At 35.0% G+C, this 15,044-nt stretch overlaps 2 protein-coding genes, 1 long non-coding RNA gene and 1 pseudogene across 3 annotated transcripts; all 4 read right to left on the bottom strand.

Moving 5' to 3' along the window:
* Positions 1–7,286: 7,286 nt before the first annotated feature.
* LOC131642901 (uncharacterized) lies at positions 7,287–7,968 on the bottom strand. The gene is made up of 3 exons (XR_009296072.1): positions 7,775–7,968; positions 7,576–7,678; positions 7,287–7,481 (listed from the first exon to the last, which is right to left on the bottom strand). It is a non-coding gene; the product is annotated as an uncharacterized LOC131642901 (long non-coding RNA).
* A 360-nt stretch (positions 7,969–8,328) lies between these two features.
* Positions 8,329–9,148, bottom strand: LOC131642898 (uncharacterized). Its single transcript, XM_058913062.1, has 2 exons — positions 8,594–9,148; positions 8,329–8,498 (listed from the first exon to the last, which is right to left on the bottom strand). The coding sequence occupies exons 1-2, from the start codon at positions 8,897–8,899 to the stop codon at positions 8,475–8,477; spliced, it is 330 nt and encodes a 109-aa protein (XP_058769045.1). The 5' UTR covers positions 8,900–9,148; the 3' UTR covers positions 8,329–8,474.
* A 1,248-nt stretch (positions 9,149–10,396) lies between these two features.
* LOC131642899 (uncharacterized) lies at positions 10,397–13,171 on the bottom strand. The gene is made up of 3 exons (XM_058913063.1): positions 11,906–13,171; positions 11,019–11,755; positions 10,397–10,646 (listed from the first exon to the last, which is right to left on the bottom strand). Exons 1-3 carry the CDS (start codon positions 13,169–13,171, stop codon positions 10,397–10,399), a joined length of 2,253 nt encoding a protein of 750 aa, XP_058769046.1.
* LOC131642897 (uncharacterized) lies at positions 13,171–13,875 on the bottom strand (annotated as a pseudogene).
* Between the last annotated feature and the right edge of the window lie 1,169 nt (positions 13,876–15,044).

Here is a 15,044-nt window from a genome sequence, read left to right as displayed (position 1 = left end):
GTTAAAGGTGTGGAGAACCTCAAAAGGTTAAAGGTGTGGAGAACCTCGAAAGGTTAAAGGTGTGGAGAACCTCAAAAGGTTAAAGGTGTGGAGAACCTCGAAAGGTTAAAGGTGTGGAGAACCTCAAAAGGTTAAAGGCGTGGAGTATTTCAAAAAGCCAAACCGGGGCAAGATGCACAGCGTAAGGAAAAGGCGTTATCATACTTTACAACCTCGAATCAATCTTTCTCCTGACTACGATCTTCAAAGTTCAAAAAAACAGGTATTGGGAAATCGCGCTAGCATCTAACAACCTTACAACATTAGCAAACTATACACACTTTGGCTATCAACAACCTACCATTTGAGCATCATGCAAATACATATAAGTCATGCATTACATACATTGGTTGATACATTACACCACACCTTTTTAGGTAGTCCTCTTTAAGACAAATCTCGCGATCCTTTTCAGGAACCTCTTCAGGTAGTCTTCTTTAAGACATTCTAAGAACCTTTTTAGGTAGTCTTCTTTAAGACATTCTCTTCTAAAAACCTTTCTAAGTAGTCTTCTTTAAGACATTCTCTTCTAAAAACCTTTCTAAGTAGTCTTTTCTAAGACATTCATCATCATTCTAAGAACCTTTTTAGGTAGTCTTCTTTAAGACATTCTTTTCTAAGAACTTTCCTAAGTAGTCTTTTCTAAGACATTCATCATCCTTTCCGGGGACCTCTTCAGGCAGTCTTCTTTAAGACATTCCTTATCCTTTTCTAAGAACCTTTTTAGATAGTCTTTTTTAAGACATCTTTCAGCCTTTCCAGGTGGTATTCTTTAAGACAAATTTTATCCTTTCCAAGAACCTTTTCAGGTAGTCTTCTTTAAGACAAATATTCATATCCATTCCGGAAACCTCTTCAGGTAGTCTTATAGAAGACATTATTTTGTTCCACTCATTACATCAATCAACATATGCATGAGCATAAGCTTTATCCCATACATCAAAACATCCAAGTCATTACTCTGGTGCTAAACCACATTGTCTACCTGCTTCCCGTTAACCTTACCGATGACAGTAACCTTAATGTTGGTTTATTTCCGATTGCCTGACTGGCGTATCCCGGTAACCTTACCGATGACAGTAACCTTACTGTTTGTTTATTTCCAATCACCCGATTGATATATCCCGGTAACCTTACCGATGATAGCAACCTTGCTGTTCATTTCACTCATAAAAACATATACATACGCATATCATCTAGCGCGTTCCCATACTACAAAAGCCCAATTTTCGACCCACGTGTCGTGAGTTTCCAACCCTCGTATTATGACTGGTGTATTTTCCGACCCACGTGTCGTGAGTTTCCAACCCTCGTGTTGTGATAGGTGTATTTTCCGACCCACGTGTGGTGAGTTTCCAACCCTCGTGTTGTGACAGGTGTATTTTTCGACCCACGTGTCGTGAGTTTCCAACCCTCATGTTGTGATAGGTGTGTTTTCCGACCCACGTGTCGTGAGTTTCCAACCCTCGTGTTGTGATAGGTGTGTTTTCCGACCCACGTGTCGTGAGTTTCCAACCCTCGTGTTGTGATAGGTGTGTTTTCCGACCCTCGAGTCGTGAGTTTCTAAACATATAGTCGCGAGCATCATCTTCATACATCTACAGGATACCGTCAAGAATTTTATGCGAATAAACTTGCTAGCGCTATAGCAAGTGAATCTTTTTCATGCAGGTAAGTTTGCTATAACTATAGCAAATGATTCCTCTTATGCAGGTACGCCTGTCAGAACCATGGTAGGTAATTCCTTTGGTGCAGGTAAGTTTACTAGAACTATAGCAAATAATTCCTATTGGTGCAGGTAAACTTGTCCGAACCAGGACAAGTGATTCCTATTGGTGCAGGTAAACTTGTCCGAACTAGGGCAAGTGACTCCTATTGGTGCAGGTGAACTTGTCAGAACTATGACAAGTGATCCTAATGGTGCAGGTGAAATTTGTCCGAATCAGGGCAAATGATCCAAATGGTGCAGGTGAAATTTGTCCGAACCAGGGCAAATGATCCAAATGGTGTAGGTGAAATTTGTCCGAACCAGGGCAAATGATCCAAATGGTGCAGGTGAAATTTGTCCGAACCAGGGCAAATGATCCAAATGATGTAGGTGAAATTTGTCCGAGCCACAGCAAATGATCCAAATGGTGTAGGTGAAATTTGTCCAAACCAGGGCAAATGATCCAAATGGTGCATGTGAAATTTGTCCAAACCAGGGAAAATGATCCAAATGGTGTAGGTGAAGTTTGTCCGAACCAGGGCAAATGATCCAAATGGTGTAGGTGAAATTTGTCCGAGCCAGGGCAAATGATCGAAATGGTGCAGGTGAAATTTGTCTGAACAAGGGCAGATGATCCAAATGGTGTAGGTGAGCTTGTTAGAACTATGACAAGTAATCCTATTGGTGTAGGTGAACTTGCTAGAACTATAGCAAGTGATCCTTTTGCGGGTTCACAAACTACGAAAGCTTGCTAGAGCTATAGCAAGTTAACTATCTTCTACACAACAAACTGCGAGTCGTCGCAATGGATAGTTACGTTTACCCATCACGTTAGTCCCTCGGCAGTGATCAAAGGGTTTTACAAATGGGTTCTTCAATGGGGTTTATCAGGTTAGTCCCTCGGCAGTGATATTGTTCAAGACTACAAAGGGTTTTACAAAGGGTTTTACAACAAGGTTTTACAAAGGGTTTCTCAATAGGGTTTATCACGTTAGTCCCTCGGCAATGATCTTCTCCAAAACATCATCAGTAACAAACAAAGGTTTTATTTTTCTTTTTCAAAATTACTAACATACTTCGACTAACATGGTTAATAGTCATGCATCATTTAATTACATACCTCATTCATACATAATACATATACGTACATCACTCTCATTTATTTTGAGAAGCTCACTGCATCATACATCGCATGCATCATAACATCGCATAAAATTCAGGTTGCCTTTTCAGGCCATGCTACAATCAAAGCACCTGGTTCCTTAAAAAAAAAACAGTTGCTTCACGTTCAAATAAAAAAAGAAGGGTATTCACCTTGGATGGCATTTGTAAGCCCATCTCCCACGGAATTTCTTCTCAACAAATGCAAATTTCAGGGCATTTAAGTGTTCAATCATCTTCTACCATTAGATCACGATAGGCAGACGTGCCTATCCGACTCTTTAGGTTTAAGAAGATTGAACAGGGGCAGCTGTCATACCCCAAAATTTGCCCGATCAAATCTACGTCTGCTAATACATCAAGGTTCAAAACTAAGAGTCATGGGGTTTGACATTTCTATTGTCAAACCCGCTCTCTTATAAATCAGGTTGAGTTAAAACAAGGGCGTAATTAACTGATGTTTAGGACCCAAACGTTGGGCCCAATTATTACAAGGGTTTTATCATTTTTGGGGGTATTTTGGGTTTTACTTACATTTGTTTCGATTATTATTTTTTTTTATCGTGACTAACTATTAGTATTTAGCATTATTAATTCTTATTATTAATGTTAGTATTAATAGAATTATTATTAGGTAGTATTAGGGTTAGTATTAGGATTAATTAGGTTCATTATTGTGATTAGGTTTTAGTAATTACATATATTAGGATTATTTTTAGAGTAATGATAGTCTTATTAGAATTAGTATTATTATTTAGGGTTAATATTTTTTGATTAGTGTTATTAACTAATTTTAATAGAATTATCATTGTTATTAGTTTTAATTATTGTTGTTTATCATTATTATTTTTTATTTGATTTCTTTTACTCATGTAAAATGTTAAATAAAAATAGACTATATTAATATTTTAATGGTATTATTATTTTATTATTACTATTAATTATTATTATTAGGCTATTAAAATGAAAAAAAAAGAAAAAAAAATCAAATTGGTCAAGTTGTGTTTTGTTCACGTTTTCAGGATTAGATGTGCAAGTTCCACAAGATCACTCCAAACAGAGGCATCAAACAAATATGGCAAGAAAATCTCAATCATCATTTATCTGATTCAATCAAAATGATGGAGATTTAAGGCAAGTTGCAAACCTAATTTTCGGCCATATATATATATTTATCTAAGAGGTGCATCCGCCCAAAAGAAAGATGAGGAAAAAAGGCCATAACCGAGCCCTCTCAAAATCAGAAAAAAATCGAAACCGTTCTTGGAGATACAGTTCGATTTGAGCCAAACCAAACGTTTAAATCAATTCCCTGAAGTTCTCTGAGTGTAAACGAATCACCAGCATCAATCTGAATACATTCATACGGACCTGGATATTCACGTTTTACGCTTCAAAAAATTTTGATTCGAGTTCCATCATATACGCGTCATAAATCAAGTTGTGATACATATTTGTGTTTATAATTATATTTACAATCTCCCTATGCCATTTGATTGAAGTTTTATTGCAGGTTTCGTAAATTATCATTTCTAGGGTTTCTAAGCTCCGATTTGGGGGTTGCTAATTGGAGACTAAATTGGTCCGAATCGTTTGCGTTTTCATGTTCAGGGGATAGGTTTTGGTATATTTGGATAATTAATTGGGATTTATTTGTATTGTGTGATGAATTTGACGTTTGCAGGTCTATAGCAACACACAAAAATCTTTGCCAAAAGCCTATGCTGTTTCCAGAAATTCACGAGGAAGAAGATGTACAGGGACGCGCGCGTTTGATTTTTTGAAATTTTAATGGCTCGTTTTTTTTATATACAATGTTTGTTGTTCAAATTACTATCAGCGACTGATTCATGGCGAAGTGGAAAGTGACTTTGGTTAGCAGTAGGCGAGAGAGCCTGGGTTCGATACCCAGGCGAGACGCTTATTTTTTAAGCAAATTTGGCTTTTAGATCCAGTGTGCGTGAAACTATGCGACCCATCATGTGCCCTTCAGTCATCACCTTAGGATTGTCTCAAGGCCAGATCTGACGTACACCAGGTTGAGGATGCACCATGGACGCTCACCAATCAGCAACACTGGATTACTCCCAGGTTTCTATACATTTTCTAATATTTATTTAATTTATTATTAAGATATTTAGATTAAATATTGGTTAAGGATTTTATTTAATTAATTTATTTTAGTTAGAATTAAAGTAATAAAATCAGGGTTAGGTTAATGACTAGGGTTGGGATTTTTCCCGATTATTCGACTTAATTTATTTAATTAATTTTAACTATTAAAAATCACACAAACCCTAGGAGTGTGTAACCAAAGTATTAGGGTTTGTCCAATCCCGCTGCCCATTTGGCGAAACATTAACCCTTAAATAACTTTCTCCTCGATCCGACTATATCTATTGGTCGCATTGGCGAGAAATAAATTGAATATAATTAATTTATTAATGTTAATAATTTAACTAATTCTGGTTAATTCTCTCCTCGACCCGACTAAATATATTAGTCGCAATGATGAGAGATAAAATGATAAAGCTCGTAATTTGATTACAAAATTTAAAATACATTTTATTTGCTGCCCGCTACGATCGAATCTATCAGTCTGAGTAACCAGCAATACATTACTTAATCCGTTAATATAATGATCAAATCTATTGATCATCGCACCTAACGGTAACATATCAAATCAGGGTTGTACGCCAAACTTCAAAACACTTTCATCTTCAAATCAAAAATTCAAAACTACGATAGGCCACTCAAAAAGCCTTTAAAACAACTTCAAACCATATCAAATCAAACTCTAATTCTAAGGCGTACAACCCTCTGCCTGAACTACGTTGACTCTGATTCTCCCTAAGGAGATACGTAGGCACTTCGCAACAAGGCGAGTCCCCCTACCTTAAATCCTAATCAGGTTCAGTTCTCACTTTTCGCCCTCTTCACTTCCTTAGCCATTAACCTTAATAAATCTAGCCATAAACCTTTATCTTTATAATGCAAACCTTAGGAAAGGGTTGAGGGTGCCTAACACCTTCCCTCGACCTGATTATAATATTCTTACCTCGATCTTTTAACTGCGTAAGGTTTCCTATTCGCCTTGGTAGAATAGGTGGCGACTCTAAAATTTAGTTTTTAGGGCAGGTTGCTACACATACAAGAAAAGAATTAAGTTAAATATAATTTAAAAAACTTAGTTATATACAAGAATTAAATTAAATTAAATAATGAATAAAATATAGCCGCGTAATTTTCACGCCGCAAACAACAATTTCTCAGTTGCAACTTGAAAACTAAACAACTTAGCAAGACAACTAAAGAAGACATGGCTAACAGTTTGACAAAAAGTGTAAACTCCAAATACCATATTGAATTTGCATATACATGATGATGCCATATTTCCATATCCCTTAAAAAAACAAGGACCTAATATCACTACAAGAATAAAATTCTCATGCGAAGTGGTTTAGTGACGTGATTATCACGTGTTAAAAAATTGGTAGTTGCGACGTGATACTCACGTCACTACCTTTAAATAATATAAATAATGTAAAGTCATTGGGAGTCAGACATTGATAATTGAAAAAAAATTGCGACGTGGGAATCATGTCACTACTAAAAAGTAAAATAAAAACACTAAATGCTGTAACGTTCACATGGGGAGAAATGTTAAAAATTTCAAAAAAAATTGGTGGTGACGTGTTAAACACGCCACAAAATTTAAGAGGCAAATTTAAATTTTCGTGAATTCACTAGTGCAGAAAGTACTTTTTACATCGGGAGAAAAATACTTTTTACATCGGGCCTGGGTCCGATGTAAATCCAAGCGATGTAGTAAATCAGAGACATTTTACATCGGGCCACTGCCTGATGTGAAATATAAATATACCACATCGGTTGAATGTTACGTCTAATGTGTAAACTAATCCATTTTAAAAAAAATATATATGCCATATTTTACATCGGTGGCTTCAACGAACCGATGTAATATATTGTTTTAACATCAGTTTCACCAGTTGCCCGATGTAATATATATGTTTTTACATCTATTTCCTCAATGGCCCGATGTAATATGTTTGCTACTTTTTAGCGAATTCAAGGTGTTTTCCAGTTTTTGTTGTAATTTTGTTTGTACCTAATATTTCATATGTTTCCAATACCACACAAACCACAAATAGGTCGCTATTTTTCATATTTTTCCCACATCACACAGACCACATCTAGGTCTCTATTTTCATATTTTTCTAACTAGTGAAGGATAATTTTATTGCACCAAATAGCTATGATGCATATATATATATATATATATATATATATATATATATATATATATATATATATATATATATATATATATATATATTCTTCAAAATGAACAGTTGATTTACAAAAGTATTAATCTAGGATACACATAAGTGTACAAAATTATAAGAAAGTTTACACACGATGGACTACCAAAACAATAACAAAACAACAAATATACAACAATTTATAAGTCCTTTCCCGCACTTGAAATACCAACATGCATCCACGAGAAGATGAGTTGTAGCTTCTGAAGACAACACCAAAATCACATTTGCTGACAATAAACAATAACACCAATTAACATCAGGAAACAACACTAAAGTTAAGAAACTCAAATCTGATATATAGACAATTCCATATATACTCACCAGATAAAGCTTAATCTTTATATAACTCAAAGAAACATTTTGCCCAACGGAGTCGTAAATCATACAAATCATCTTGTGTAAATTCTGTAGGGTCATCAAATACCTACAATACGTAAATAACAATATATAGTTATTCTTTGAAAATTTACATTAAGTTGCAAAAAGCAAAGAAATAACAAAGTAAAGTTATTTTTATTACCTGCATCCAAGACTCGGTTATATTGACAGAGACAATATCCAACATATTTCTCATCACATAGTACCCACAATCATTAGAGTTATGTTGTTTCCTTGTCTACAAATGAATGACATAATTAGTGAATAATTATCATAAAATTAAATATAGAATTATAATTTACATCACAAGTACATTGGGCTGAAGCCAGGTAGCCTTTTTTCTATTTCCATTTGCCATTTGATGAACCCCAAAAGCACTAATTCAGAAAAAATCTATATAAAGCCACATAAAATATGAAATTACTTTTGTAACAATTTATGTATATATATGATATATAATATATTATAACAAAATTCACATAAAAGATAAACTTACTTTGTAATAATTTTCTTCGTGATTTCATCAATTTCCCGATGAAGTGAACAAAAGACGACCACAATATTCTCTCGGAAACATGACAATTAATTGCCAATGTCGTCTGTACGTGTGTGTGGAAACACGAAAGTCACATAAAATATCTATGTTATCAAAATTAAAAAATAGAAAACACAATTTCATAAAAACTTACACATGAATAAGTGGTAGTAAGTGACACACTCTATTTTCCCTCTCTGACTTATCTTGTATGTATTTTTTAACACCTGCTTGAGTTTTCGTCACAGTATCAACATATATACACATAGCAGGGTCCATAATTCCATATACTTCTGATGTGGAATTATCAATACATACACGATGAATAAACCTGAATAATTTTAAAATAAACATTAGATTCAAAGTGATGAGAGATATTACATATTAATAGATATTTATAGTAATAAAAAAAGAAAATGTACTTACGTGCACCAAACTTGCAGAGTACACGTCAAGCCAATGAAAACTCATCAACAACTCTCTGATACACTTAGCTGACATATACAAATTAGCGACAGATCGACAATGACTTAATTCCATTTCCAAGTGTCTGCCCGCAATTTTCACAACCATGAGTAACAATCTCCGAACATCGTCAACTTCCACGTCTTTTGTGCTTCCTTTTGCAGTTGAACAACTTTCTTTTCCGCTTCCTTCGACTACTTCCATTTTTTCAATGCATTTATTATTATCTGTGCTTTGCGAAAAACCCATAGACTTAAGTGTCTCCATAAAAGATTGTTGCAACACCTTACGCTCTTCAACCAACTTTTGATCAAATTCAGCTCCAAGTCTTGCTTTCAATTTAGATGTAAGTTGTTCAAGTTGTTCATTTACATATATATGTTGTCCTTGACGTGAAGATGACCTTCAAAAGTAAGTGCTTTGCTTATGGTGTTTTCCAACACCACGAACACGACCACCATGCTCAAATGTTCTAATGGCTGCTGTTAAGATATTGTTACGTCCATCTGGAACAAAGGCACCTTTTTCAGCTTCTTCAAATAGAGAATCCTACAAAATGCAAAAACCACAATAATTTCACTAGTTTTTATCAATCACAAATATAATGATACTTTAAGTAATTTCCAAGTTTTACTTACAATTTTCTCAGCAACAACTTGTGTAGACTTTGATGTGTATTTTCCCCCTTTCTTTTGTCGTGCTCTCTTCCATAACTCATGGCGTGATGGTAGAGATGGACTACCATTATCATCTAATGTATAATAATCTCTCAATGACATCCTTTCATTTTTAATTGTCTCCACAAGCAAGCGATACCCTCCACGAGATAATACGCGTGGGTATACATTCCTAGCCACATTTTCCTTACCCTTTCGAATTTTTTCCTATTAATTATAAACTCAAAAAGTTATCACTAAACATAATGAAAATGTTATGCAAAAAAAAAACTCAAATATAATTCATACTAACCTTAAATGCGGGGGTATCTCGAGACTTCAGAAACTCTTCCCATACTTCTTCTTTAATATAATTATATCTGACATGTGCAGGAGCGAGATCTTTTTTGGGATTATTAACATATTCGTCCGCGAGTTATTTCTTAAAACCTCTCCATCGCTCTCCCGCATATTTAATCCATTTCTTCTTCAACGGATCCTAGATTTTACCATCCTTGTTTTTATCCTAACATTCTGGAATAGTGAAATTAGCCTACACATACAGTATATGGCATATGTTGTTAGTATATAGATGATTATAAAATATAATAGTGTTGAATTTAAAATACCTGAACATCAAGCCATATAGCGTCTTTTATCCCATTATCTATGTCTTTTCACTAATCTTTCTTTCAAAATAGAACATCTCTGCCGAGCAAGAGATGCTATATAACTCCTAAAATATGCAACATTCTTACCAACACCAGTACATTCACAGGTTCTTGGGTCAAACTCAAACTTTATCTTTTCATCCATTTGATGAACTTTTTCAATTTTTATCATCAAAGTTTGACCTCTAACTCTTATTTTATTAGGTTTACTAGATGAAGAGGGGTTGTCGGTTGAATCAGCCATGTATCTGTTTAAACAAAATAAAAATAATTAGAAATCAAATTAAGCACAAAATAAAAACAATTAGACATAAATTAAGAACAAAATAAAAACAATTAGAAATCAAAGTAATGTCGAATTAACTTATAAAAAACACCTTACTAGTTCTCCCATATCCCTTCTTCATAATCCATGCGAATAGCATGCACATCATCCTCTACATTTTCTTCAATGGAGGTAGGCACATTTGTTGAGAAAGGAAGAGTTTCGAAATATCAAGATTCGCATCTTGATTTTTATCACTATCATGCCCCCTTACTTGTATAACAACTGACCACCTTTTATTAGAAGGATCTGTGACATAAAACACTTGTTTTGCTTGAGATGCCATGATGAAAGGTTCGTCCACATAAGCTAACTTGCTAAGATCAACCAGTGTAACTTCAAATTCATCGATTCTTACACCACTATTGATATCAATCCATTTGCATTGAGATACATGAACTTTAAACACAACATAATCAACTTCCCAAATCTCTTCAATCACCCCCAAAGTAGGGTGTAGATGCCATAACCGGGTTTTTATCTTTAGCACTAGAGAAGTGCATGGACTCGGCCACAATCATAACCCCATTATTTTGTGTGGTACTACAGTCATCCTTTGACTTTGTATAAAAAGAAGTTTTATTAATATCATATTCACTCAAAGTTATTATGTTACATTTAGGCTCATAGGACAACCACTTAATTGTTTTTGAAGCACTATCATCACTAGCAATTTTTTCTTTAAACCACTCAGAGAAACTCTTATTATGCTCTTTTAACAACCTATTTCATACATCTTAGGGTACTTTTTCTTTATGATGCTTTTGTGAGAAGATAAGTAAGGTTGAACTTCATCCGTGTTATTCAATATATGCAAATGCGCTTGAACAACCACATCAATACTTAAGCTCTTGACCTTTAAACCTTGTGTACCCACGCCCTCACATCTCCCATCATGACGAGACTTGGGAACCCCTACAACATCCACTTCTGACAAATAGTTAGAACAAAACTCAATTGCTTCTTTTGCAATGTACCTCTCAATAATCGATGCTTCTGGACTTTGTGGGTTTTTGGTATACCCTTTTAGGATCTTCATGTATCGCTCTATTGGATATATCCACCGTAAAAAAATTGGACCACATAGTCTAATCTCCCTTACTAGATGAACAATCAAGTGAACTATAATGTCAAAAAATAAAGGAGGAAAATACATCTCTAATTGGCACAAGATAACTGCAGCCTCATTTTCCAAATCGTCTAACTTTAATGGAAACATGGCTTTGCAACAAATTGCATTGAAAAATAAGCACAACCTAGTTATAGTCTTCCTAACATTGTTGGGAAATATCCCACGAATAGCCACTGGTAGTAGTTGTTGCATTAAGACATGACAGTCATGAGATTTTAAGCCAACTAATTTGATATCTTTAACCGAAACAAGCCTCTTGACATTTGATGAGTAATCATGCGGTACTTTGATACTTTCTAGATAGAGTGTAGAAGGCAGGAGGCAAAAACGTCTTGTTACCTATATATTGTGGAGTTAACTCTTCTCATATACCCATCACGCCCAAATCTAGACGAGCATTAATACCATCTTTTATCTTGCCTTGAATGTTGAGAAGTGTTCCGATTACACTATCACATACATTTTTCTCCACGTGCATCACATCAATACAATGTCTTCCATATATTTTTCCAAGAGATCGAAGAAAACCGACCTCTTTATACATATATTTTTCACAATAGATCGCTTTTGGTACTTTCCAAAGATAGCAGTAATGCCCTGTTGTCGTTGATAAACTTCCTCTCTAGTTAAGGGTTTTGGAGCAACACCAAGCTCTTGTTCCCCATTGAAAGCTTTTTGCAATCTACGATATAGATGATAATGATTTAGAAAATTTCGATGCCCAAGATAAACAGTCTTCTTTCCTTTTTCAAGCTGATGGTAACATGTGTGTTTTTCACATATAGGACACGCTTTATAACCTTTAACTTTATACCCAGACAAATTGCCATATGCCAGAAAATCACTGATGGTGCAAAACAACATGGCACGCATATTGAATTGTTCACTAGAATGCGCATAAAAAACATCCACCCCTTCCTCCCACAACACTCTTAAATCATCAATCAATGGACTTAGATAAACATCTATGTCATTTCCTAGTTGTTTTGGGCCCGAAATCATCATCAATAACATAATATATTTACGCTTCATGCACAACCTAGGAGATAGGTTGTAAATCATCAAAAGAACAGGCCAAGAAGAATGGTTAGTATTTCGATTACCAAACAGATTCATTCCATCAATAGAAAGTCCAAGTCTAAGGTTTCTCGACTCTTTGCCAAAATTTGGAAACAAAGAATCTATTTTCTTCCATTGCAAAGAATCATCTACATGGCGAATTTGTCCATCACATTTTCTTTCTTCTGCATGCCATCTAAGATTCTCTGTGTAGTCTCCATTAGCGAATAATCTCTTGAACTTTGAAATTATTGGTTGGTACCATGCCACTTTCACGGGAGGACACTTTTTGACCTCCTCATCATCACTAGATTCACCATCTTTCTTTTTGTAGCGTGACGCCTTGCACTTCAGACAATGATTATAGTTTACATACTCTTTTCTGTATAATATACAATCATTAGGGCATGCATGTATCTTTTCATGCTCCAAACCCAACTGACACAATATTTTCTTCGCCTCGTAATAACGACTTGGTAGTGCGTTACCGTCTGGAAGCATTTGTGTCAACAATTCAAACAATTTGGTAAAACTTTTATCAGTCCACCCGTTATTTGCCTTCAGATTAAACAATTTTAACACGGCTGACAAACGTGTAAAATTTGTGCATCCTGGGTACAAAGGTTTATCCTTGTCATTGCATAAAGTATCATACGCATGTGCCCTCTTAAACGAATATTGTCCAATATCACGCATCAATGTGACGCCTTGCACTTCAGACAATGATTATAGTTTACATACTCTTTTCTGTATAATATACAATCATTAGGGCATGCATGTATCTTTTCATGCTCCAAACCCAACTGACACAATATTTTCTTCGCCTCGTAATAACGACTTGGTAATATGTTACCTTCTGGAAGCATTTGTGTCAACAATTCAAACAATTTGGTAAAACTTTTATCAGTCCACCCGTTATTTGCCTTCAGATTAAATAATTTTAACACGGCTGACAAACGTGTAAAATTTGTGCATCCTGGGTACAAAGGTTTATCCTTGTCATTGCATAAAGTATCATACGCATGTGCCCTCTTAAACGAATATTGTCCAATTTCACGCATCATGTCTTCTAGACGATCATCCATTTCTACACTAACATTATCTCTTTGGGACATATTTGACTTGGCTACTACTTCACCGTGCCATATCCATTGTGTATAACTTTGACAAATCCCTACACAAATTAGATGATTCATGATCTCTTTCTTACTAAGTTCTGGATCTTGATTTGCACAACGAACACATGGACAGAGAAAAAGCACGAGAAGACTTTTTTCAGCATTACTTTCAAGAGGAGGAAGATTTTTTTCCGCATCACTTTCAACAAACTGTAGAAATTCCATCACTCCATGTTTCTACTCAGCACTTAATCGATTAGCTCTCATCCAACTACGATCCATTATCTAAATGAAGATTTAAATGAAATAAGGAACTCGTTTTAACTACGATCCATTAGGTTTTTTAATAGCATTAAAAACTAATGGTCACTAATGACATAATAATGCACTATTATTAACACTGATCGATTTGATTTCAAGTACACATCAATGCAGTTATGACATAATAATAGCATAAAAAACTAACGCTGATTTAGCTCAAATAATTCTAGATAAATACAAACATATAATTTGTCATAGATTTTATAAAGAATTGACTCATAGCTTCTGAATATGACCTCATAATATTTATTAGAAAACATGATAGTATTTGAAATTACAACCACCACTGCATTTTTCTATTACACCGTGAATCAAATTGGTCATCACATACAGCCAAAACCAGTGTGTAACAGAATATCAATTGAATATATACAAGATGCTCTTTTATCACTTTCATCATACAAAAAATACATATAATTTAGCATCAAATATATAATTAATAATAATTTAGCATCAAATATACAAGATGCACTATGATAAATTAATAATCCAAAACCGAGGTTTGTAAATTGCAATTCCCTCTTCCTCCCATAGCCAATTTTACAGAAAAATAAATTTTAAAATATATATATACATTTTTTCCTATGAACTGGTTCAAACTTGCTCCTACACCTCTAACTTGTCAAAATATGTATGCGTTGAATCAGACCCAGTTTGATAAAAACAAATGGTTGCTTAAATTAGAATTTGTTCAAATTCAAAGTCACACACCTTTTTAACCTCTATCTATTTCATGTTCAATATACAATAGTATCAACTAGTTGTAGTTACCATGAAAAATATAAAAGTATGCTAAACAAGCAAAAACCTGTAGAAGAAGGGTGGTGATGCCTTCAACCGTCGGATTTGGTGAGAGTGGGTTGTGACGGCCGGTTAGGATGAGTGGTCGTCGTCGGCAAAAGAATGTCGATTCGCCGCGGTCGGCGAACGAACGAGGTCGGAGGAAGGCGAGATGGTGGTCGGTTTCGGGAGAAGGCGAACGGAGGAGTGGGTGCTCGGCGAACAGAGGAGTTTGGAGGACGACGAATAGAGGAGTTTGGAGAAAGTATAACTTGTATGGTGACGGCGCTCGAAGAAGAAGAGAAGAAATTAAAAGATTTGCAACAGTAAAGAAGGAATAGGGTTTTTGG

Source organism: Vicia villosa, unplaced genomic scaffold (assembly GCF_029867415.1).
Source record: "Vicia villosa cultivar HV-30 ecotype Madison, WI unplaced genomic scaffold, Vvil1.0 ctg.006041F_1_1, whole genome shotgun sequence".
Lineage (NCBI taxonomy): Eukaryota > Viridiplantae > Streptophyta > Magnoliopsida > Fabales > Fabaceae > Vicia > Vicia villosa.
Note: the sequence above shows the minus strand (reverse complement) of the source record. Positions and strands in the feature narration are given on the sequence as shown.

Excerpts from the sequence above, each read along its gene's own strand:
- LOC131642899 (XM_058913063.1), bottom strand. The coding sequence starts at position 13,171 with ATGCGTGATATTGGACAATATTCGTTTAAGAGGGCACATGCGTATGAT. Across the intron at positions 11,756-11,905 it reads AAAAATATATGGAAGACATT|GTAACAAGACGTTTTTGCCT; the intron begins GTATTGATGTGA and ends CACAATATATAG. Across the intron at positions 10,647-11,018 it reads AAGAAAAAGTACCCTAAGAT|TGGTGTAAGAATCGATGAAT; the intron begins GTATGAAATAGG and ends TGATATCAATAG.
- LOC131642898 (XM_058913062.1), bottom strand. The coding sequence starts at position 8,899 with ATGGAGACACTTAAGTCTATGGGTTTTTCGCAAAGCACAGATAATAAT. Across the intron at positions 8,499-8,593 it reads ACTCTGCAAGTTTGGTGCAC|GTTTATTCATCGTGTATGTA; the intron begins GTAAGTACATTT and ends AAAATTATTCAG.